This window comes from Symphalangus syndactylus, chromosome 7 (genome assembly GCF_028878055.3).
Source record: "Symphalangus syndactylus isolate Jambi chromosome 7, NHGRI_mSymSyn1-v2.1_pri, whole genome shotgun sequence".
NCBI lineage: Eukaryota > Metazoa > Chordata > Mammalia > Primates > Hylobatidae > Symphalangus > Symphalangus syndactylus.
In genome coordinates this window covers 12,711,226-12,735,736 of record NC_072429.2, presented here as the reverse complement: position 1 = coordinate 12,735,736, position 24,511 = coordinate 12,711,226, and the positions used below count along the sequence as shown (strand labels likewise).

At 41.1% G+C, this 24,511-nt stretch overlaps 1 protein-coding gene and 1 long non-coding RNA gene across 7 annotated transcripts in view; one reads left to right on the top strand and one right to left on the bottom strand.

Moving 5' to 3' along the window:
- Positions 1 to 887: 887 nt before the first annotated feature.
- Positions 888 to 4,387, bottom strand: LOC129485673 (uncharacterized). The gene is made up of 4 exons (XR_008658761.1): positions 4,297 to 4,387; positions 3,832 to 3,930; positions 1,530 to 1,798; positions 888 to 933 (listed from the first exon to the last, which is right to left on the bottom strand). It is a non-coding gene; the product is annotated as an uncharacterized lncRNA (long non-coding RNA).
- Positions 4,388 to 8,572: 4,185 nt separating this feature from the next.
- C7H5orf47 (chromosome 7 C5orf47 homolog) overlaps positions 8,573 to 24,511 on the top strand; it is a 48,467-nt gene continuing 32,528 nt past the window's right edge. For 3 of the 6 annotated variants that reach the window (XM_055284742.2, XM_055284741.2, XM_055284743.2), the window contains exons 1-4: positions 8,573 to 8,999; positions 17,375 to 17,460; positions 18,922 to 19,021; positions 20,410 to 20,445. In XM_055284742.2, coding sequence (XP_055140717.1) covers positions 8,609 to 8,999; positions 17,375 to 17,460; positions 18,922 to 19,021; positions 20,410 to 20,429 — 597 coding nt within the window. In that variant the 5' untranslated portion in view covers positions 8,573 to 8,608 and the 3' untranslated portion in view covers positions 20,430 to 20,445. The remainder of the gene's footprint in view (positions 9,000 to 17,374; positions 17,461 to 18,921; positions 19,022 to 20,409; positions 20,446 to 24,511) is intronic. The other 3 variants (XM_055284744.2, XM_055284740.2, XM_055284745.2) reach the window with 1 other exon arrangement.

Genomic DNA, 24,511 nt, shown 5'->3' with positions numbered 1-24,511 from the left:
GTTTTTTGTTTATGTTGTTTCTCTGGAGATTTTTATCCATATCTTGCATTATTTAAATAATTTTTTAAAGTTAGTTTTCACCTTTCTTTGGTGCCTCCTTGAGTAGCTCAGTAATTGACCTTCTGAATTCTTTTTCTGGCAATTCAGAGATTTCTTCTCGGTTTGGATCCATTGCTGGTGAGTTAGTGTGATCTTTGGGGGGCACTAAAAAATTCTGTTTTGTCATATGACCAGAATTGTTTTTCTGGTTCCTTCTTACTTGGGTAGACTATGTCAGAGGACAGATATGGGGCTCAAGGGCTGCTGTTCAGATTCTTTGGTCCCATGGACCCTTAATGTGGTATTCTCTTCTCTCCCCTAGGGATGGGGCTTTCTGAGAGCCACACTGCAGTAAATGTTTTTGCTCTTCTGGGTCTAGCCACCCAGCTAAGCTACTAGGCTCAGTGTCTGCAAAGAGTCCTGTGATGTGATCCATCTTCAAGTCTCTCAGCTGTGGATACCAGCTCCTGCTCTGGTGAGGGTCCTTGGTGAGGATCCTTAGCTGTAGTTTTGTTTAGTGTGCTAGCTTTCTTGAATGCTGGTTGCATTAGCAGTGAAGTTGTCATATGGACAGACTCAAGACTTCTGGTTATCCAGGATGTTGCAGATAGTGGAATTAGCTGTTGTCTTTTCCCTTCCTGGTTATCCAGGATGTTGCAGACAGTGGAATTAGCCGTTGTCTTCTCCCTTCTTGGAGAAGGGTTTTTATGAGTTGCCATGACAGCATGAGTTGGTTAGCCACCAGCCAGGAGGTGGCACTTTCAAGACAGCATCAGCTGTAGTAGTATGGGGAGAATACAAGCTTGACCTCAAGTCACCTGGATAAGTATTTGGGTTTCTCAGGCGATGGGCAGGGTCGAAGAGATCCCACAAGTTAAGGTCTTTTGTCTTTGGCTACCAGGGTGAGAAGAGAAAAACAATCAGACAAGGGCAGGGCTGGTGTGTCTGAGCTTAAAGCTCTTCTTGGGCAGGGGCTTGCTGTGGCTGCTGTTGGGATTGAGTGTAGGTCTCAGGCCAATGGAGTTATGTTCCCAGGGGGATTATGGCTACCTCTGCTGCATCATACAGGTTGCCAGGGAAGTCAGGGAAAGCTGGCCGTGACAGGCCTCAGCTCCCACGCAGCCAGCAAGGCCAGTCTCACTCCCTCCATGCCCCACCAACAACACACAAAGTTTATATCCAGGCATCCAGTGAGCAAGGCTGAGATCTTGCCCCAGACTACAAGCCTCTCCACTAAGAAAACAAGCAGGGCTTTGAGGCTTCACCCTTCTCTGCTTGCTGCAGCTTCTGTGCTCATATCTGCACTTCCCATTCGCCCTCTTCCTCCCCCCTTGATTCTGCCCTGGAAAATTCATGCTTGGTTGAAATTATTACAAAGTTCAGCTGGAAGTTTCCTTCTCCCTATGGTCCTTCCCCAATTCCACTGGCAGCCCTCCCCATACACCCCGTGAGAGAAAGTCAGAAATGGCTTCCCAGGGAACTAGGAGTACCTTGAGGGTTCTTTCCGCTGCTGCTTCTACTTTTATATTTTGCTCAGCTCCCTAAATTCATTCCAGCTCTAGGTAAAGTTATATCCTTTTCCTGCGATCTGGATTTTCAGGTTTCCCAGTGAGGATGTGTGTTTGGAGGTGGACTTTCCCCCTCTCACACGTTGGGCACTCACAGTTTTTCGGCTGTCCCACAGAGTTTGCAGCAGCAAGCTGCTTCTTTTGAAGGGTCTGTGAATTCTCTGTTTTCCTGGTATGTTCCTGCAGTAGTTCTTGGAGCAAAAATTCATGATGTGAGTCTCCACATGGTGCTCTGTTCATCTGAGTGGGAGCTGCAAGTTAGTCCTGCCTCCTACTTGCCATTTTTTCCCCAGTAGGTCTTATTCTATGTGTTCTATAATAGTATTGACATTAACTCTGATCAACATATTCTAGAAAATATTCTGAAGGAATTCTGAATAACAAAACTTAGCAAAATGGAAATGGAAATTCCCGCAGTGGAAAATATAACTGAAATTAAGAACTTAGGCTAGGCGTGGTGGCTCACATCTGTAATCCCAGCACTTTGGGAGGCAAAAGCAGGAGACTACTTGAGCCTAGGAGTTCAAACCTGGCAACAAAGTGAAACCCTGTTTCTACAAAAAATCAAAAATTAAGCCAGGTATGGTGGCACGTGGCCATGGTCCCACTACACAGGAGGCAGGGGTTGGAGGGTTACTTGAGCCCAGGAGTTCGAGGCTGCAGTGAGCCATGATCATGTCAGCCTAGGCAACAGAGCAAGACCCTGTCTCAAAAACAAAACAAAACAAAACTACTTAATAGAGGGTTTAATAGCAGATTAGATAGTGCTGAAGAGAGGATTAGTGAACTGGTATATAAATCAGTAGAAAATAATCAGACAGAAGCATTAAGAGAAAGAAGTGTGGAAACTATAGAAGTGCAGAAGAGATCTATGGAGCAGAGTAAAAAGATTTAACGTATGTGTAGTGGAGTCTCAGAAAAGAAGACAAAGAATGGAACAGAGGCAATAGCCAAAGAAATAATGGCCTAGAATTTACCAAAGCTGACAAGTGCTATCAAGTTGCACATTCAAGAAGCACCAAAAAGCCCAAACAGAGTAGAGACAAAAACCCCACACTAGTCACTTCATGGTGAAACTGTTGAAAAGCAATGAAAAAAGAAAATCTGAAAAACGTGCAGAGGAAAAAAGACACATTACTTTGTAAAGGGCAGTAATATGACTAATAGCTGACTTCTCAAAAGCAACACCAGAAACAAGAAGACAATAGAATATCTTCAAAGTGCTGAAAGAAAATAGTTGGCAACATGAATTCAATACCCAGCAGAAACATATATATAAATACAGTTTAAAATGAATGAAATGAAAAAAAAAAGAACAGCAATGGAAAGAGTAAATATATTAGTAGACCTAAATGAAGCCTGGCTGTATAAAACAATAGTAATACTGATGTCTCCTGATGCTTAGAATATACTATAAAATTACCAAAAACTCTATATGTGCTTACATAAAACATAGGGAGGAAGAAAAGTTGAGAGTCAAGTCACCAAAATGGCAGAGTAGAAGCAATCTGGCCTCCCTCTCCCCCACAGAAAACTAAAACCAATATCAGTGCAAAGTTTATCACCAGCAATATTCTAGAACTCAAGTATGAAGCAGAAATGATCCCCAAGGCCTCAGAGAAGTGAAAAAACCTCCAACTGGAGGGTAAGAGAAATGGACTTCCTTATCCTTGATGATCGTGCCCCAAGCTGCCAGTCACCACGCAGAAAATTGCCCTTAGAATCATTTTTGCTGTTTTCTTTCAGAATTTCTTCAGAATATTTTGTAGAATATGTTGATCAGAGTTATTGTCAATATTCTTATAGGACACATAGAAAAAGACCTACTGGGGAAAAATGGCAGATAGAAGGCAGGACTAATTTGCAGCTCCCACTCAGATGAACAGAACAGCATGTGGAGACTCACATCATGAACTTTTGCTCCACTGGTGACAGTGAGGTGGATGCCAGCTTTCACATTATCCTGGGTTCCTACATCAACCCATAGGAAGTGTTGTGAGTGCCCGAAGGGACTAAAACCCCTGAGGGCAGCTTGAGACTAAGAGGGGAGGATGGCAGTTCAGTGGCTCTCCAGCAGCACCACGCTATGGGAGGCATGCTCTACAGGTCCCTGGGCATGACCCCCTACCAGCCTTCCCACATGGCTAGGGTGTTTCATTTGGGACCCCACCACCCTCCATCCAAGTCTGGCAGCACTACTAACGTTTGTGAAAGTGAGGCAAACCTGGGCTTAAAGGGCCATCTAGTGTGGAAAAGGAGGCAGTGTCCTAGTGGAAATGGGATTCAACAGGTGGACTGCAAAGAATCTCTAAGCAAACATACCCTAGAAAGACAAAAACAAGCTGGATGTGAAGACTGGAAAATATAACCTTTCATGCAAAGATATGGACACACATCCACGAGAAACAACAGCAAACAGGGAACCATGACCTTCTCAAATAGACAAAGCAAAGTGCTAGTTACCAGCCCTAACGAGACAGTGATGTGTGTTTCTGTGAGGTGTTTCTTTTTTCCTAGTGAGATTAACATTTAAGCTAGTAGACTTGGAGTAAAGCAGATTACCCTCCATAATATGTGTGAGCCTCATCCAATCATCTGAAGGCCTGTGTATTAGTCCATTCTCACACTGCTCATAAAGACATATCCAAAACTGGGTAATTTATAAAAGAAAGAGGTTTAATCGACTCACCATTTGGCACGGCTGGAGAGGCCTCAGGAAACTTACAATCATGGTGGAAGTGGAAGCAAACATGTCCTTCTTCATATGACAGCAGCAAAGAGAAGTGCTGAGCAAAAGGGGGAAAAACTTCTGGTAAAACCATCAGATCTTGTGAGAACTCACTATCATGAGAAAAGCAGCATGGCGATCACTGCCCCCACAATGCAATTACTTCCCATTGGTTCTCTCCCACAACATGTGGGGATCATGGGAACTACAATGCAAGATGAGACTGGGTGCAGACACAGCCAAACCATATCAGCCTGGAAGAAAAAGACTGGGCTCACTTGAAGAGGGGGGAATTCTGCCAGCAGAGGACCTTTAGACTGGAACTGCAGCATCAACAACTCTTCCCTAGATCTCTTAGCTTGCTGGTGTACCTTGTAGTTTTTCTCTCTCTCTCACACCACAGTCTTTTGTTTCTGCTTGTCTGGAAAGCCCTAATACACATATCCATGAGAATAGCTAACATGAAGATGACAATGCCAAGTGCAGGTGAACAAGTGGAGCAAGTGGAACCCTCACACTTGGTTGGAGGAGTGTACATTGGTACAACCATTTTGGATACCTGTTTGTCGGCAGCACCTAAAGCTGAACGTATGAACACCCTAAGCAACTCCACACTAACATATATAGCCTATAACCTGTTTCCACAAAGGGTATGTATGAGATTCTTCTTAGTCACACTAATAATGAACCAAATTGGAAACAACTAAATGTCCATCAATAAGTGGAAAGGATAAAAAAAATGGTGACATATTCAAATGATACGCAAACTTCTACAGTTGTTAACTAACCAGGTTCATTCTACCCTCAGGCAGCAAGCCGATCACTGAGGTGATGGGTTTTGCAAGGGAGAAAAGATTTTATTCACAAGGCTGCTGTGTGAGAAGACGGGAGAACAAACCTGAAATCCACCTCCCCAAATATAGGGCTTGAGGGTATTTAAGGAATAGAAAGCAGGGTAGTTTAAAGTGTGGGGAAAGATGATTGGTAGGGAGGAAAGGTGAGGTAATTGGGGTTTCTGTGCAAGTGTAATCAAGCTACATCGTTCTTCACACGTGTGCAGAAAATGGCTGCATTGGCATGATCTGAGGGTGAGGTTTTTGGGCCTCTGACTTCAAAAGGTCATTCTCTGGGCATCCATGCAGGCCCAATTGAAGGGTTGGTGGTCTTAACCAACTGGAAATGACCAAGAGCTGCCTTCCAGTTCCTGAAAAACCTTTAAGCACCCATTACTATAGTGACCAACATCCAGAGACATAATCTATAAGGAAGCTTGTGGGAGTTTAGTTATGTATTGTTTGGCTACATGACTTGCTAGCGGGATTTTTTTTTTCTTTTTCACCCATGGACTTAGGTCATAGTTAGCATTAGTTTTTTTTTTTGTTGTTGTTTTTTTTTGAGACGGAGTCTTGCTCTGTCACTCAGGCTGGAGTGCAGTGGTGCGATATTGGCTCACTGCAACTTCTGCCTCCTGGGTTTAAGCAATTCCCCCACCTTGGCCTTCCAAGTAGCTCGGATTACAGGTGCCCACCACCACGCCGGCTAATTTTTGTATTTTTAGTAGAGACGGGGTTTCACCATGTTGGCCAGGCTGATCTTCAACTCCTGACCTCAAGTGATCTGCCTGCCTCGTTTTAAGAACAACCAGAAGTAAGCAATGTAAAGCAAGCAAGGCAGGTTAAGCTTGGTGAGTTTACTCAGGTTAGCTCTCGGTTTCACAATAACATGTATGTCACTGATACAACTTGAGTGAAAGAAATAAATTAGGGCCGGGCGCGGTGGCTCACGCCTGTAATCCCAGCACTTTGGGAGGCTAAGGCAGGCAGATCACAAGGTCAGGAGATCGAGACCATCCTTATAATGGTGAAACCCTGCCTCTACTAAAAAATACAAAAAATTAGCTGGGCGAGGTGGCGGGCGCCTATAGTCCCAGCTACTCGGGAGGCTGAAGCAGGAGAATGGTATGAACTTGGGAGGCGGAGCTTGCAGTGAGCCAATATTGTGCCACTGTACTCCAGCCTGGCTGACAGCATGAGATTCCGTCTCAAAAAAAAAAAAAAAAAAAAAAAAAAAGAAGTAAATTAAATGAAAAAACCTAACTGATGACTTTTTTTTTTTTTTTTTTGGAGAAAGGGTCTTGCTCCATTGCCCAGGGGGAGTGCAGTGGTGTGATCAGGGCTCATTGCAGCCTTGACTTCCAGAGCTGAAGCGATCCTCCCTCCTCAGCCTCCCAAAGTGCTGGTATTACAGGCACCTGGCCATTGATGACATCTGAAATCAAAAAAACAGGAAAAGGATGGTGATTGGGTGCTGACATGAGGTGCTTCCTCAGTGCACCATTTCTTAACCTTGGTGGATCTTACACAAGTATATTCACTGTGTAAAAATTCAGCCATCTACATAGTGATGATTTGTGCAGGTTTCTGCATATAATTTAATAACAAGTGTTTAAGAAAGTATGTCTTTGTCAATGCCTATTACTTTGGGGAAGTAACTTCACATTTTGGAGCCCCAGTTCCTCTGCCATAAAATGCTACATGAATTTAAAGAGATGGTCAGGTTGGGCGTGGTGGCTCATGCCTCTAATCTCAGCATTTTGGGAGACCAAGGCTGGCAGATTGCTTGAGCCCAGGAGGTCAAGACCAGCTTGACCAACAAAGCAAAACCTTATTTCTACTAAAAATGCAAAAATTAGCCAGGCCAAAAATTAGCTGGGCATGGTGGTGCACGCCTGCCTTCTCCGGAGGTTGAGGCAGGTTAATCGCTTAAACCTGGGAGGCAGAAATTGCAGTGAGCTGAGATTGCATCACTGGACTCCAGCCCTGGCGAAAGAGCAAGACTCTGACAAAGGAAAAAAAAAAAAGCAAAAGCGTTAGTGGGAAACCTATTTGTAAAGTTTAAATGTAAAGAAATTATAATGTGTACCTCATAGGTTACGCCCTGAATGGACAACTATCTCTCACTGTGTGCCAGATGCTGAATATATGCCTTATTTTGATTTATCCTCACAACTCAGTTCTCCTGAGTTTACATTTGAAGACACTGGGGGCTCAGTGAGGGAAAGGGGCTGGGCGTGGTGGCTCATGCCTGTAATCCCAGCACTTTGGGAGGCTGGCGGATCACCTGAGGTTAGGAGTTCAAGACCAGCCTGGCCAACATAGTGAAACCTGGTCTCTAATAAAAATACAAAAATAAGCGCGGCGTGGTGGCGCGTCCTTGTAATCCCAGCTACTCGGGAGGCTGAGGCAGAAGAATCGCTTGAACCTGGGTCGTGGAGGTTACAGTGAGCCGAGATCACACCATTGCACTCCAGCCTGAGTGACATCAAAAAAAAAAAAAGAAAGAAAGAGAGAGAGAGGGGAAAAAGGTCTTGCCCAAATAACCCAGCTGGCCAGTGCCTAACCAGGTTAGGCCTCAGACCCCTGTCCCCCCAGCCCTGTGTCTCTTGGGGATCACAGCTCCATCACCAACACCTGCCAGGCCAAGGGCATACTGGAACCTTCCGGCAGCCAAGGGCTCTGTGTTCTCCCCCAGGCTCCCAGCGTCACGTGGCTGATGCTCCAGGCTGCTCAAGTCCCGTGTGGGTTCCTCACTCTGAAATCCTCTGGCACCCAAGCATGGGGGCGTCTCCCTAGTAGTGACCTGATCCCTTTCTCCCACCCTCTTCTTGGAGTAGCTCATTTCCTCTGAGGTGTCTGTACTTCGTCACCGTCCCCAACCCAGCACCCGCCCTCTTCCCACTTCCCTCCATCTCCCCTGGGCCTCTCACCTCCCAGCAGCGTGCCCTTCCCCTACTCCTGCAGCCCACACAGCAACCGGCTCCCTCGCTCTTTAAGCCCAGCTTTCTCCCTCCAGTCCCCCAGCAGTGGTCTGGCCCTAACTTCCCGGCCCCACGCTGCATGGTGGTCCCCGCCACCCCCACGTGGTGATCCAGCCTTAACCCCTTCACCCCATCTCTACTGGGTGGTCCTGCCCTAACCCCACCACCCCCATCCCTGCGGGGTGGTCCGGCCGTAACCCCCTCCCCCCATCCCCACGCAGTGGTCTGGCCCTAACCCGGTCACCGCATCACTAGGGGGTGGTCCGGCCCTAAACTCGTCCCCCTCATCGCGGCGCCATGGTCCGGCCCTAACCCTTTGTCCCCCCCAGCCCCAAGGAGTGGTCTGGTCCTAACCCCCTCCCCCACCTTCACGCGGTGGTCCGGCCCTAACTCTCTCCCCCCAGTCCCCGCAGGGTGGTCTGGCCCTAACCGCTCCCCGCACCCCTCGCCTGCACAATGGGTCGTCTGGCGCCTGTAGCATCGTGTTTGCTGAGGGCCCGGCAGCCGTTGACTGAGGCTGCGATGGCGGCGGCAGGCCGGGGTCGGGAGCAGGACTCGGCGCGCTTCGTCTATGTGATGCGCTTCGGCTCGCATCAGTGCGGTGGCGTCCTGCAGTTGGGCGGCCGCGGAGCTCAAGGCCTTTGGGGTCAGAGGCCTGGGGCTGGCTGTCGCCAGGAGAAGCCGAGGGAAGCAACGGCGGTGGCGGGCATCCAGGGTGGCAGCGAGCTGCCCCCCGGTTCCCAGCCCAGGGTGCCCACGATCCCTGGTGTGAAGGCTGCGACCTCTGCCACTTCCCAGCTGCTGGCGTCGAGAGTTCAGAGCGGCACCAGACTGTCGGCGCGTGCAGGTGGTGGTGCGGGGCGGGACCGGGCGCGGTGGGGCGGGACGGGGCCCGAGCGGGCTCAGCTGCTGGGCGCCATCTTGCGGCACGCGGGAGGCTGGGCGCGGCTTTCCTGTCAGGCCGTGTTGCGAGCACGCGCAGGGGCGAAGGAGAAGCCCAGTAATTCCCTTCAGAGGGCCAGCTGTGGCCGGCACGGGCACCTGACATAAGAGGAGAGGTTGTTGAATGGAGCCTTTACGGCCCGCTCACGGAGGCTTTTGGCCGGCGTGTTTCCGTTCCAGTCGAGTGAGATTGTTTGACTTCCCAAACCCCCTCACCTGGAGGACCGACTTCCGGATGCCGTTGAGTCATCCTGGCTAAAAACAGCATGAGCTTTACGTTTAAATCAGGAAATGTCTTAAATTCAAAAATTATCCTCCCATAGGTTTTGCATATGTCTTGATCAATTTATTCCTAAATATTTAATCTTCTTTGATGTTGTAAATGGGGTTTCTTTTTACGAAATGCCCTCTAAATGCTGTGTATAGGAAGCCAATTTATTTTTTTTGAGACAGGGTCTTGCTGTGTCACTCAGGCTGGACTGTGGTGGTCCAATCACAGGCTCACTGCAGCCTTGGCCTTAGCCTCCCAAGTAGCTGGGACCACAGGTGGGCACCTCCACGCCCAGCTACTTTTTTTTTTTTTTTAATCTTTTGTAGACATGGGGGGGGGGTCTCCCTGTGTTACCCAAGCTGGTCTCGAACTCCTGGGCCCAACTGATCCTCTTGCCTCAGCCTCCCAGCCCTGGGATTACATGCATGAGCCACTGGGCCAGGCCTTTCTTGGTTTTTCTTTTTCTTTTCTTTTTTTTTTTTTTTTGAGACAGAGTCTTGCCCTGTTGCCCAGGCTAGAGTGCAATGACGTGATCTTGGCTCACTGCAACCTCCGCTCCCCTGGTTCAAGCAATTGTCCTGCCTCAGCCTCCCAAATAGCTGGGATTACAGGCACCTACCACCATGCCCAGCTAATTTTTTTCTATTTTTAGTAGGGATGGGGTTTCACCATGTTGACCAGGCTGATCTTGAACTCTTGACCTCAGGTGATCCACCCGCCTCAGCCTCCCAAAGTGTTGGGATTACAGGTGTGAGCCACCGCGCCAGGCCCTCTCTTGGTTTTTCTAAGTCAACGTTACTGAGGATTAATTTACATATGTTTTGAAGAGGTTTCACAGATTTATACACACCCTAGTAATTGCCACCATAATTGAGATATAGAACATTTCCATCACCTGTACTTACTGAATAACAGCTTTATTAAACTATAGTTCACAGTGCATACAGTTCACCCATTTTGCATGCATAGTTCACATATGCATGGTTGTGCAACCATCACCACTATTTTAGAATATTTTTAACCCCAAGAGAACCCTTGTATCCATTAAACATTGCCCACTATTCTCCCTGTTTGCCCTCCTTTACACATAAGCCCAGCCCTAACCAAGTACTAATCTGTTTTCTGTCTCCATAGATTTAACCATTTTGGACATTTTGTATATGTTGAATCATAGAGTATGTGGGCTTTTGTGACTGGCTTCTTTCACTTAGCCTATTGGTTTTTGCATGCTAATTTTAGATCCTATTAACTCACTGGATAATTAGTTTTATCCTTGATTCTCATGATTTTCCAGGTATCAATATATATTATTTGTAAAGAGATATAATTTTGTTTCTTTTTCACCCCTTCTTTGCCTGCAATAGATTTATTTTGTCTAATTGCATTTGCTAATACCTCAAGGGCAATGTTGAATAGCATTGGAGATAGCAGGCACCTTACTTGTTCCTGACCATAGGGGAAATGCCTGTAGTGTTTCCCCATTAAATCAGGTACTGGCTATATGACTAAGGATTATATATTTCAAATATTACAAAGTATCCCTCAATACTTATTTTTACAGTGTTTGTTTTTTTTATCATGAATGGGTGTTGATTTTTGTCAGAGGGTTTCTCACGTCTATGGAGATACTCTTTTTCTTTAGATTTGTTTATTAATATGGAATGTAATATAAATGGATTTCCAATTATTGTACCAACCTTGCATTCCTGAAGTAAATTCTACTTGGTTTTGGTGTGTTATTTTCCTAATATAGTGTTGGACTCTGCTAATAATGTGTTTATAATTTTTGTATCAGTATTCAGGAGAGATAGTGATCTTTAGTTTTTCTTTGTACTCCTTTATCTGGTTTAGATATCAGAGCTGTGTTTACTTCATAAAAGGAATTAGGAATTTTTCCTTTTCTATGCTCTTGGATAATTTATCGAATGTTGAGATTATCTTGTCTTTGAAGCTTAGGTAGAATTCTTCTGTAACTATTAGGACCTAGTGTTTTTTGTGGGATAATTCCTTAATAACTTTCTCTATATTTTCTATGGAGATTGATCTTTGTAGGCTTCCTAACTCTAATATGTCAATTTTAGTGATCTGTATTTCCTTAAGGAATTATCTGTTTCATCTGGGTTTCCAAATTCGTTTGCATAGATGTCTGCAAAGTAGTGTCTTATGATGTTTAAACATTTTCTTGCCTTTTAATGGTTATTTCCCTCTTGTCATTTCTTTTCCTATATATATGTGCACTCTCTCTTTTTCTTGATCAAGTTAGCCAACATTTTGTCTATTTTGTTAATTTTTTTTTTTTTTATTAAACTAAGATTTTGGCCCGGTACGGTGCCTCACACCTCTTAAGTTTACCACTTTGGGAGTCTGAGATGGGAGGATTGCTTAAGGCCAGCAGTTCAAGGCTGCAGTGAGCTAGATATGGCCTTCAGCCTGGAGAGACAGAGTGAGAACCTGTCTCTAAAAAAGAAAAATCAAGGTTTTGATTTATTCATTAGATATTTTGCTTCTCTAGTCTCTTCCTCATTAATTTCTGCTTTTAATATTATTATTTCTTGTGCTTTCTTTTGGTTTACTTTGTTCTTCTTATACTTTTTTTGTGAGCAGAGAATTTAATTCATTTATTTTTATTCTTGTTAGTAAGTGTTTAGTGCAGTGAATTTTCTTCTAACCATTACTTTAAATATGTCTCATAGATTCCAATATGTAGTGTTTTCGTTGTCACTATTTTTAAAAGAAATTCTGTAATTTTTAACTCTTTTCCACAGAGTTGCTTAGTAGGTTTAAGTTTTAATTTTTCAGAGCGTCTCTGATTTTTATTTTTAATTTTTGCTAGTAAACTCTAGGTTTATTGTGATCAGAGAGTATTGTTTGTGATGCCTTCATTTTATGGATGTTACTGGTATTTACTTTGTGACCTAATTTATCATCCTTTTTGTTCTTTTCACCTCAGAAACCATGCCATTGGGAGACTGCTCCTTTAAATCATGCTTGCCCCTTTAAACTGAGTCTGTCCATTGTATTGCATGCTTGGCATTCTGTGTTGTGTCTGTCTCTTTAAATTTCTTCCCTATAGTCTGTACTCTGATTTGCCTAGTTATTTTTTTTTTACTATTTTCAGATTTAGAATGCATTTAATCTTAACGTTGGTCACGTCAGCTCTTTTGAGGCATTTTTGTAGTGTTTGTAGTTTCTCTTCCGTGCTGGCCAGAGCCCCTGTAGGTCTAGGGCATATGGGATCATAGAGCAGCAATTTAATGTTTTTTTCTCATTTTACTTGCAGTTGTTTTGCAGCTTCAGCATCCTTTGTCTTAACGTGATGCTGAGGGTGTGGTTTTTTGCTTGCTATTGTCTTAAGCTACCCAGAAGCCCTGCATTAAAAGATTTTGAATAAGAAAAGTGATAGGAGCCAGGCACGGTGGCTCACGCCTATAATCCCAACACTTTGGGAGGCCAAGGTGGGCAGATCACGAGATCAGGAGTTTGAGACCAGCCTGGCCAACATGGTGAAACCCCATCTCTGCCAAAAATACAAAAATTAGCCGGGTGTGGTGGTGCGCACCTGCTGTAATCCCAGCTACTGGGGAGGCTGAGGCAGGAGAATGGCTTGAACCCAGGAGGCGGAGGTTGCAGTGAGCTGAGACCGTGCCACTGCACTCCAGCCTGGGTGACAAGCAAGACTTTGTCTCAAAAAAAAAAAAAAAAAGAGAAAAGAAAAGTGATAGGGTCAGATTTATTGACCGTGCTGTACAGGGGAGATTGACTTCGTGGCAGGTTAGACTGAAAAAAAGATCTCAAGTTGAAAAATATATAAATATTTTGTTTGCTATTCTTTCAAAACCAAATTTACTTTGATAATTTATTAAGTTGTTGCAAAAGTAATTGTGGTTTTGGACCTTGAGTTTTAAGTCATTATAACTAGACTCAGGTACATCTTTATTAATCAAAATAGGAACCATTACAATAAACACATTTTTGCCAACAAGAAATAAGTTTGTTTATTCCTGTAATATAAAAGTCCACGCTTTGGGATTTAATGAACACTTGGGAAGCATTTTCTGTGTTCTGCTGGTTGTGGAAGTGTTTTCCCTGCAAAAAGTTGTCCATATGCCTGAAGAAGTGGTAGTTGGTTGGCAAGAGGTCAAGTGAATAAGGTGGATGAGGCAAAACTTTGTTGCCCAATTTGTGTAACTTTTGAAGCGTTGGTTGTGCAGTGCGTGGTCTGTCGTTGTGGAGAATTCGGCCCTTACTGTTGACCAATGCCGGCTGCAGGTGTTGCAGTTTTCGGTGCATCTCATCGATTTGCTGAGCATACTTCTCAGATGTAATGGTTCGCTGGGATTCAGAAAACTATAGTGGATCTGACTGGCAGCAGACCACCAAAAAGTGACCATGACCTTTTTTTGGTGCAAGTTTGGCTTTGGGAAGTGTTATGGAGCTGCTTCTCGGTCTGAAGAGTTGCTGATTTGCCTGCTCCTTCCTCTGGATCTGATCGTGTTACCCCTGCCACAAAGGAATTGGGGGGTGGGAGAGATTGGAGGCCAGAGAACAGTTACAAGACAGTTACAGTAGTCCAGTGGAAAGAGTGAAGGCCTGAACTAAGGCACTGGCAGTGGAAGCAGAATGGACAGGATCACATAGCTTACTGAAAGAGAGAAGGAAGAATTGCGGCCAAGTCTGAAGTCTCTGTGCTGGGCAACTGGATGGATAATGGAGCCACTAACGTTAGTGACCACCCTGCTGTGCTTGCGAAGCCAAGGTTATAGTCAAGGGAAGGGGGTCCTGGGGTAGACTTATGTTTAAACCAAGCCAGAAAGTGCTTAAGTGCTTAGGTTTTACTCAGTCTTGGGTGTACTTAATGTTTGTTTTTGTTTTTGTTTTGAGACAGTGTCTCGCACTGTCGCCCAGCATGGAGTGCAGTGGTGCGATCTTGGCTCACTGCAACCTCTGCCTCCCAGGTTCAAGTGATTCTCCTGCCTCAGCCTCCCAAGTAGCTGGGACCACAGGTGTGTGCCACCACGCCTGGCTGATTTTGTATTTTTAGTAGAGATGGGATTTCACCATGTTGGCCAGGCTGGTCTTGAACTCCTGACCTCAGGTGATCCACCTACCTTGGCCTCCCAAAGTGCTGGGATTACAGGCATGAACCACCACACCCAGCCCTCAAGGGACTTATTAATTAATGAATAATGGAAATATAAACTAGTAGATATGAGTGTTGTAAGAGTGAGCTGGGAATAGCTTTGATAGTCAAGTTCAAGGAAAGAGGCATAGATGCAGAAAATCAGGGGACATGAATAGAGGAGTCACTAGTGGGACAGTAGAGGTTATCAAGAACATTGGCTTTGAAGTCAGAAAGACATAATCCTTGGTTCTGTCATTCATCAGCAGGATAATATTGGCCAAGTTAGTTAACCACTATTATTCTCAGTGTCCTTATCTGTAAAATGGGGGTAATGGTTCCTACCTTAAAGGGTTGCTGTGAAGGTTAAATGAAGTAATACATGCAGAATGCCTAGCACAGTGTTTGGCACAGAATAAATGCCCAGTAAATGCTGGCACATTGAACAGAGATGGCTTGAAGGGAAGATGGTGATTAGCATGTCTAGCACACAGTGGACATGTAGTATTTATTGAATGAATGAAAAGTAAGTTTTGGACCACATTATGGAATACCTTGGAGACTGTCATTTTTATAGTCACTGAAGATTTTTGAATGGTGGGGTGGAGTAAAGTTATCAGAGACAGGTGCACTTCTAGAAGATAAACTTGTACGCTGTTTGGAAATGTACTGAAGTTTAGAGATTCAGGAGCAGGCAAATCAACAACTCTTCTAACATTCCAAGTAAGACTAATAAATCAGGCCAGTTCCCTGTCCTTACAGAACTTGAAAGCTACATTTATGATTTATATGTAGTGGAAGATGATGAATGCTATTGTGGAAGTACAAATGAATGCTTTGGAAGTGGTGAATAATTTGGGGAATGAGAGAATCAGGGAAGGCTTTATGGTAGTGGAAGCTCCATGAGATTTACACATGGGGCTGAGATAGGAGAATTATATGGGGAAAACATGTGAACAAAGCACCGAATATGAATCAGTGATGGACAGTGATTAGGAAGAATGACTGGGTCAGAGTGGGTGGAAAGAGGACTAGAGAAAGATTTGAAACATAAGTCAGGACGAAATCCATGAAATACACTGGAGCTAGTCTCAGTACAATACACAGAATGAGCAGAAGAAATATGTCTTTTTTCTTTTTCACATCTTCTGTACTTATATTTTAGATCCCCAAGTAATTACGGGTAGACTTGATGACTCCTGTGTTTTCTCAAGGAGTATAGGTCTGTGTTGGTAAGACTTACAAACACGAAACATTGGGGAATGATGCAAATATAGTATTCCAAAGGTTGTAGGCATTTAGAGGGAAGGATAAATATGGGTTTATGAAGAGCAGAGTTTCCCAAACTTAAATTATTTTCCTATGCTATATCTGCATATCATCTGTACTATTATTTACTTAATATATTTATTTAAATAGGCACATTTTCCCTTTTAACTAAATTTCTTTTTAGAACACTTTAAATCATTACTTCAGTGGAAAACCGTACCATTTGCTATAAATAGAAATTAATTAGAAACAAATATAATAAAGGCAAAACAATATTATTAAATTCTAGCTAAGTAGGTTGTCTGCTGAGAGTTGTCTGTGGTCATGAAGGGAGACGACCAAGTCTTAGAGAAGTCTTAATAACATACTGGTACCAAACTTAGACTTTCTCCCAAATATAATCAGAATATTGAAAAAAACTGGAGAGAGAATGAGTTTCTCACCATATGAGTTAATATTCGTTAGTGCTATGTCTGTATGTCTGTGACCTGCTCCAGTCAGTGGCATGTTTCTCACAAATTGCAAAATGCCATTTTAGACCATATTCTAGTTTATTCAACAAATGGAATACTTATTGTATAGCTAATATCTATAGAATTGGATACTGGATCTCTAGTGAAGAATAAAACACACTCCTCACGTAAACAGTGTGATAAATCCTATGATACCTGAGCAGAGGGTGCTTTGCAGATCAGAGAAGGCTCCCTGGAAAGCTAAGTATTGAAAGAGTAGAAGAAAGTGAGATATAGAGCGGTGGTAGGGCAGGAACAAGGTGGGGAAGGGTTGAGGTGAGGGAATATTCTAGACAAAATGAGAGCCAATATAAAGGCTTTCAGGGAACACATGCTCATTATTTTATAATTTTGTCTTTGGAAAAACAAACCCTTGGGTTTTCTTCTAACAGTTAACATTTGGGAAGGCAGCATGGTTTAGTGAGTATTCAGAAAGCCCGTTCACTCTGGATAACCCTTATTAGTACTATTATGTGTGTGGTGGTGTGAGTGGAAAGATGACTAAGACACACATGGCCATTGCCCTCCAGGAGGTCAGAGCCTAGCGGAGGAAACACATGATAAAAAGGTGGGCTGAGTGCTATGAAGAAGGTATTCTCGGAGCCATGCTGTGTGTTGAGCTGCATGTATTTGAGGGAAGGCTGTGGAGAAGAGATATGTGTGAGCTGAGTCTTGAAGAACAGGCAGAAATTTGCCTGGGAGGGTGTGTGTGTGAGGTACCACAAGGTATTGTGTAGTTGGAAGTGTAATGTCTGTCTGGAGTTGCACTGAGAAGAATGGAGACTGTAGAGATACACTGAGGCAAGATGTGTTATCTGGTATTTGTTCATTCTGTTGTTGGTCTTTTGGGGACTAGCCTTACAAACCAGAAAAGGAAGACTGAACTAGCTGGATGATTTTCTGGGTACTTGCCAGATTATGTCTAGTTTTCTTGGTTGTTTTCAACATGTTATTAGTGAACTGGTAAACCAGTATTACCTGGTGATCAGAAATATACCAACAAGTATAAAAATCACCAAGGAGACCTCAAGAAACATTTATATGGTCCCTATTTTCAGATAGTAAATCCTTACATATGTTGACCTTTTCACTTTCTTCTTAAAAATTAGGTTTAATCCAGAAGGATGCAGCTAAAAAGTATGATTTTCCCATACCATTGAATGAAGCTTCCAAAATAATGAAGAAAAAGAAAAAGGTACATTGCTGTAAAGGAGAATGAGCAATATTTGAATTTTAGATCATCCTCTCTAAATAAAAATGTGTAAAGATATTCAAGACAGTGAAGATAGTACCATCTTTTGAATAATTTAATTTTCTGAAATGAGAAATAGAAGTAATTCAGAAGAAATGGAACTGGGTTTGGAAATATTTATTAACCATAAAGAATTGTCCTTCCAGTGTTATACCAGTGAAGGTATAAAACACATTTTAATCAAAATGTAACCCCACTGGAGGATTTTTCAAAGCATGATATATGTTCCACAGAATATAATAAACTGTGATAGATAATGTAGTATAAGAAGAAAATCACAGATTTCATAGAAAAGAATAATGTATCTATACTGGTCTTTTTAAAGACAAGGAATATGTAATAGGTTTCTAGCAGGCAGTCTGAGAAGGATGATCCACTGCTGCTGAACTGTTCTCGCTGCTAGTTGTCCAAATGTCATGGTAACTTGAGTGTTTTGAACATATTCAAGATCGGATGCTCTGTAAGTCTTTGATTGCTACTGTATGTTTATATTTCACAGCATCGTTTATATTCAGTTTAAAGAAATTATTGGTTGATAGTGACACATAACATTGTGTTGTTTCTGAGCTTTTAGTTTGTTTGATATCCGTGTATGGTATAAAATAGCATTAGAGGTTAATAACTCTTGCACCAAATATATTTTGAATGAGCACCTAATTTTCCCACTGTACTGAGATGTTTCTTCTGAGCACCAGTTCCTTTTAGGTGAGGAGAAAAGAGCAATAACTAATACTTGCTTTTAATTACTGTGTGCCAGATAACTAGGGTAAGTGCTTTACATATGTATTAAATATTTTTTTCCTTAATTCTTATAATCCAGTGTATGAAGTTATTCCTAGATGAGATTAAAATACCCCCCCCCAGGCAACTGGAAAATGGCAAAGCCAGAATTTGAGCCTAGATCTATTTGTTTGATTCTATAATCCTTGTTCTTCTATTCCAGTATATTTATGTTCTCTAGTACTGTTGCTTTGGTATGTCCTAGGAGAAATACTTAATTCTTAACTGGAATAAAATACGTTTAAAAAATAAAATCATTGCCCAATGGTTTAATCATTGGAATATAAATTCACAATTTTTTAAAATTAGCTTTCAGAATGGAATGTGTTAGAATCGATTAGGTAGGACTTTATAGTCATTGCCCTTGAAAGGCAACTTCATCCAGGACAGTTAATTTAAATACTACAGGGAGGAAATTCTAGGAATTTTGACAAAGAGAACAGATATTTCAGTGATCGTGGGTAAACAATTACACTTAGGTTTTAGTTCTCTAAATGCTAATATAGCCTTATAATGATGATATCAATTGACATGCAACACAGTTGAGTCATTCCCAGTTGCCTCCATGAAAATATATTCCTACTTTTCTGCTCAGCATTCCTTTACTGTGCTTATCTTTTTAAGGTTTTAGTGTGGAATAGAGTATACAAAGTCATTTCAAGAATGCTTGAAGAAAATGAAAAATATAGACACAGGCTGAAATGCCAAAGGTTATCTAGTGAAAGTAAGTTAACACAATTTTTATTGTATTAAAGAAAGTGGCTTCTGTAACAGTTTAATTATCCTGGGATTGCATGAGATCAGTAATTGTCACATTCAATATACAGAACTATAGAAATGAGGCTACCATATTATCACTATTCATCATAATTAGAAGTACAGAGCACCTGCAAACAGCGCAGAGAGCACAGGTATAGGAGTGAGTGGAGGAATGTAGATGGTGCGTGTTGACTGGAATTTACTGAGCAAAGGGAACATACTTTTCTGTTAAATGTGAATCTTAATGCCAATTAAAAAATACAAATTACGAAACTCATCGGTATTGATGAAGAAAAACATTTTAACTGCAATATAAAATTATACATTGTGTCACTTCATGTAGTCATTTCCTCTCCATGGAAGCTACATTCCTACTTAATGCATTTAACAAAATCTGCCCTTGAGTTATAGCCTTGATGTCATTATTTCATTCCTGGAAAACAACTCATGAATTAAACTGTGCTCTAAAGCTGCATCACTATTGAGTTGATATTGTGGTCAGAGTGAAATTAGATGTAGTCTGGTGTGTTTATTAAAATAATTTGTAGTTCTGGATTTTCAAAAAATGAAGTTGGATAAAATTTATGTAAGTAATAATGCAATATGAATTGATAAATCACAAGTTATTTTCTTTCCTTAGCATGCATTTCTTTCCTTAACATGTCTTTCTTTCCTGCGCATGCTATCATGAATGTTTCTGTGAGTTCTTAGTATGGTCATTCTATGGCAACTTCTATTACATAGTCAGTAAAATTGCAGTATTTAATTTCGTGAAGAATATTTTCATAGATAATCATGAAAACAGAATGCCATTTTTCAAGCAGTGGAAACTTATGATTCATATAATATTGCATCAGTGGTAGCATGAATTGTTTGCAATAATGGCATATTAGTGATAATGTGTTTCACTTTTCTTATCCATTTAAGAAGGAGAATGAGGTGGGAGGTGGATAGGAAAAAGAAGTCAGAGGTATCTTAAATGAAAAGGATGTTTGAATAGGCAGAGCAGTGTACAAAAAGCCTGGACATACTTCTGAGTGCTAATTCAGATCACTGCATAACTTTGAACTTATTGGGTTCTTTTCTGCCTCAGCAAGAGGCCTTCACAAATGTAATCTTGTAAGGATTATTTAACAACTTATAATATGATGTGTTTTCCATAAATAGCCTCTTGTAAACCAGTTCATTATTTTACATTACAGTGTTAAAACTAGATTACAGAACTTCTTTATAAAACTAATAATTATGTTTAAAAATGTATTATAACTTGTATTCCATAATATGTATTTATTAATAGGAAAACCAGTGCTAGAGGCCAACTTAAATTTTCCTTAATTTTTATATTGTTTGCAGGCTCAAATTGCACAAGATGAATCTTCTTATCTTCTGGTAAGAGTCGATTTAGGTAATATAGAGAGTATAGATTTTTTTCCCTTCCCTTCTGTATCCTCTCTTCTCCAAACATTAGTGTATAACCAATCATTGCTAATTCCAGCCTATTTCCTTTCTTAAATACAATGTTTGGCACATAGTAGGCACTCATTATAATACTTATTGACCTTTAAAACTTCATTTGGGCCCCATGTCCATCATGCTATTAGAAATTCTCTCTCTGTGCTCCATGTTTTTCCTCTTTCTTCTTTTTCGTTCTTTTTTTCTATCATACCCTCTGAGGTACAATATACTACATTATTCTGAGGGCAGAATCTTCTTTTCGTTTATACCTCTACTTAGTCCTCTTTTCCTTTGAATATACTGTCATATTTAATGCTATCTTACTACTGCTCCTTTTTATGTCTTAGTGTCCTGCAGGCTGTGTTACGGCCCTTGTCTTGCCTCACTTACCATATTTACCTTTGCTACCACCTAATAACAAATGCTGTCCTAGGAGTGATTGTTGGTCCCATTCTCTCTTTACATATTCACTCTGAGATGACTCACAGATTTTTATAGCTTCAACTACTCTTCCTGGGTATATTACCCTTAAATCTCCATCCTACCCTTGACCTCTGGTCGTGTACCTCTGGTTTTCTTTAGGCTGTTCTACTTATTTTTTTTTTGTCACCTCTACTGAAATCTACATACAGTTATCCTTTTTTTTTTTTTTTTTTTTTGAGATGGAGTTTCACTCTTGTTGCCCAGGCTGGAGTGAAATGGCACGATCTCAGCTCACCGCAACCTCCGCCTCCCAGGTTCAAGCAATTCTCCTGCCTCAGCCTCCCTAGTAGCTGGGATTATAGGCATGTGCCACCACACCCGGCTAATTTTGTATTTTTAGTAGAGACGGGTTTTCTCCATGTTGGTCAGGCTGGTCTCGAACTCCTGACCTCAGGTGATCCGCCCACCTTGGCCTTCCTTAGTGCTAGGATTACAGGAGTGATCCACCGCGCCCAGCCTTTTTTTTTTTTTTTTTTTTTAAAGAGACAGGGTTTTACTCTGTACCCAGCCTGGAGTATAGTGACTCAATCGTAGCCCACTGCTGCCTCTAACTCCTCCCACGTCAGCATTCCCTCCCAAGTAGATAGGACTACAAGTACGCACCACCATGCCTGGCTAGTTAAATTTTTGTTTTGTATAGGTGGGGGTCTAGCTATGTTGGTCTTGAACTACTTGAACTACCCAGGTTGGTCTTGAACTTCTGGCCTCAAGTGATCCTACTGCCTCAGCTTTCCAAAGTGTTGGAATTGCAGGCATGAGTCACTGTGTCCAGCCAAGAGTATATTTTAGACATGAACATGAGCAAATTCATGGAGTCAAGAAAACCTTTAGGGAGTGTACACTTTGATTAAAAATTGTTTAACACAATAACCTAAGAAAGGTATAAAAGTATATTGAGATAGTATTTCAAAGAGTCTAAGCTGAATTTTGGGCTGAGGATTTGTACTTCATTCAGTAGGGAATGAAAAAATTGAACATTTTCTTAATCTTTTATTCTAAATGATTTCAAATGTACAGAAAGATTATTAGGCTAATACAAAGCACTCCAGTATATTGTTTACTAAGATTCGCTGCTTTTTAACGTCTTGCCACATTTGCTTGCTCATTCTTCTTCTCTCTCTGTGTATAAATACTTCAGTGTATATAACCTAAGAGCAACGATATCTTTTGTATAACCACACTACAGTTATCAAATTCAGGAAATCGAACATCAATATCAAACATAATTTATAGCCTACATTTCACTTTTTTCCCTATTGCCCCAATAGTGTTTTTAATAGGAATTTTTTAAAAAATGTGGTACTAGATATACAGTTCAGGATCATGTATTGTATTTAGTTGTCGTGTCTCTTTGGTCTTCCTTAATCTGTAGCAGTTTGTCAGGCTTTCTTTGTCTTTTTTGATACTGATATTTTTGAAGAATACAGGCCCGTCATTTTTCAGGCTATTTCTCAAGACTTGCTGATGCCTACTTATGATTTGATTCATGTTATGCATTTTTTGGCTGGCACATTGTATATGTAATATAACTTCCCAAAGGATTGCATCTTGAGTTATGTGATCTTCACTGATCCCTTATTGATGATGTTAACTTTGAGCTGTTGGTTAAGTTGTTATCCATTTATAGTTACTATTTTTTCTTTTGTAATTAGTAAGTATTTCATAGGAAGATAGTAAGAGTATGCAAATATCTTGTTTCTTTATGAATATATAGAACATTTTAAAGCAGTGGAGCTATCAGATTTGCATTTTAGAAAATATGATGCCATTTGTGGAAAGATTTGGAATGGAGGTGAAATAGGAGGTGAAAAAGAAAATCTGGGGATTGTAATAGCATCCAAGTGAAAAGTAAAATGCACTCAAATGAGGGTTGCAGAGGGTGCAGAGAGGAGATAGATGATGAGGTATGGGGATAAGATGATACTGAGTTTTGAGAGTGAATAAGAAATAAGGAAGTCAGGAGAAAGGACTCATTTTATGAAGGTACTGAGTTTTACTTTTGGCATGTTGAATTTTAGGTAATAGTGAGGTACTCAGGAAAAAATGCTAAGCAAGTTATTGGAAGTGTTGTACGGGAGGTAGTGTGATATCTGTAGTGCATAAAGGTCATATGTAGTTCTAACAGTAGATGTAGATGAAGACTTTAACGTGAAGATGGAGAGAGAGGAGAGGACTGAGTACAGAGTATCAGGCAATGCCGAGGACAAAGGAATTTTCAGTTTTGGAGTCAGGGATTATAGGGACTTAATCAGGAGTAATGAGAGAGATGATTGTGGGGCTGAGGAGGGAGACAAATGAAATTCTCAGGAGATCAAGGGATTGGGAGTTCAAAGGAGGGCAGAGACCTTGCTTAGTGAGAGTATAGGGGTATAAAAAGTAGGAGCATAAAAATATGTCATCTAGGAACATTTGAAAAGTTCCAGCTCCTAGAGGTAAAGCACAAGTTCCAGTGATGACAGTGTCTAGGCAATGGCCTTGGTTGTGAGTAAGTGGCTTGGAGGTGAAAGCCTGTGACACAATGTTTCTGTGACACATTTCTTGCAAATGGGACTGTTGAAGTCACCAAGGTTATTGGCAGGAGTTGGAGTTGAAAAGAAAAATATGAGTTACATATTGAGTCTGTTGGAAACTTTTTATGTTCAACTAGAGAAAGTAAAAGTCATTAAAACAATAAGTACAGGGGGTTTCTAACTGTTGCTTTATAGCCTTAGAAATGCTAAAAATTTTCAGTGACTACTGATGGTGATATTTTATATTAACAAGAATTCAGTTTTGTCATTTTTAAATTTAGGATTAACCTATCTTTGGATGTTTCCCAAAGAAGATTATGAAGAATCTAAAGATGAACATTAAATGAATCATAATTATTTGTTAATTTTGATGTGTTTTATTAGAATTGGGACTTTAGTAGTCGAATAGAAAAACTACCTTCTTTATAAATTAATAGTATTTCTTTGCTACTTAATAATACCTTTAGTTAAATATTGTTACCATATGCATGCAAGTGTTATTTTCAGAATTAATACTTATTCTACATACTTTTAAATTAACCTTATACATAAAATTTAATTAGCATACCAATGCAATTGCATGAATTTTATAATTACCAGCTTTTCCATTTTATTAATGAGTCTACAACTGCTGCTTTGTTCATCTCTTCTTTTAGATGTAACTTTTAAATTAAACTTGGATTCACTTAAATTATTTTTGGCTTCCTCTAAACTTCTCAATTATTTTATGGAAAAAACCTTAGAATTTACATAGCAACGATTATTTTGGGTGTTAAAACTAAGCTAATGATTATTTAAGCCATCTTTTCATCCTAAAGAAAATTAGTAAATGTATGCATTTATAATATGGATATATTATAATGGACTATATTATAATATGGAGTATTTTAGGACAATTTTTGGGCAAAGATCAGAGGAGATGCCCTTTACCTTGCCAGGCCCCTAAGTAATACATTATTTTTAAGTCAATGAATGAGAGGATTAGAATTCTGAAAATCATTTAGAAG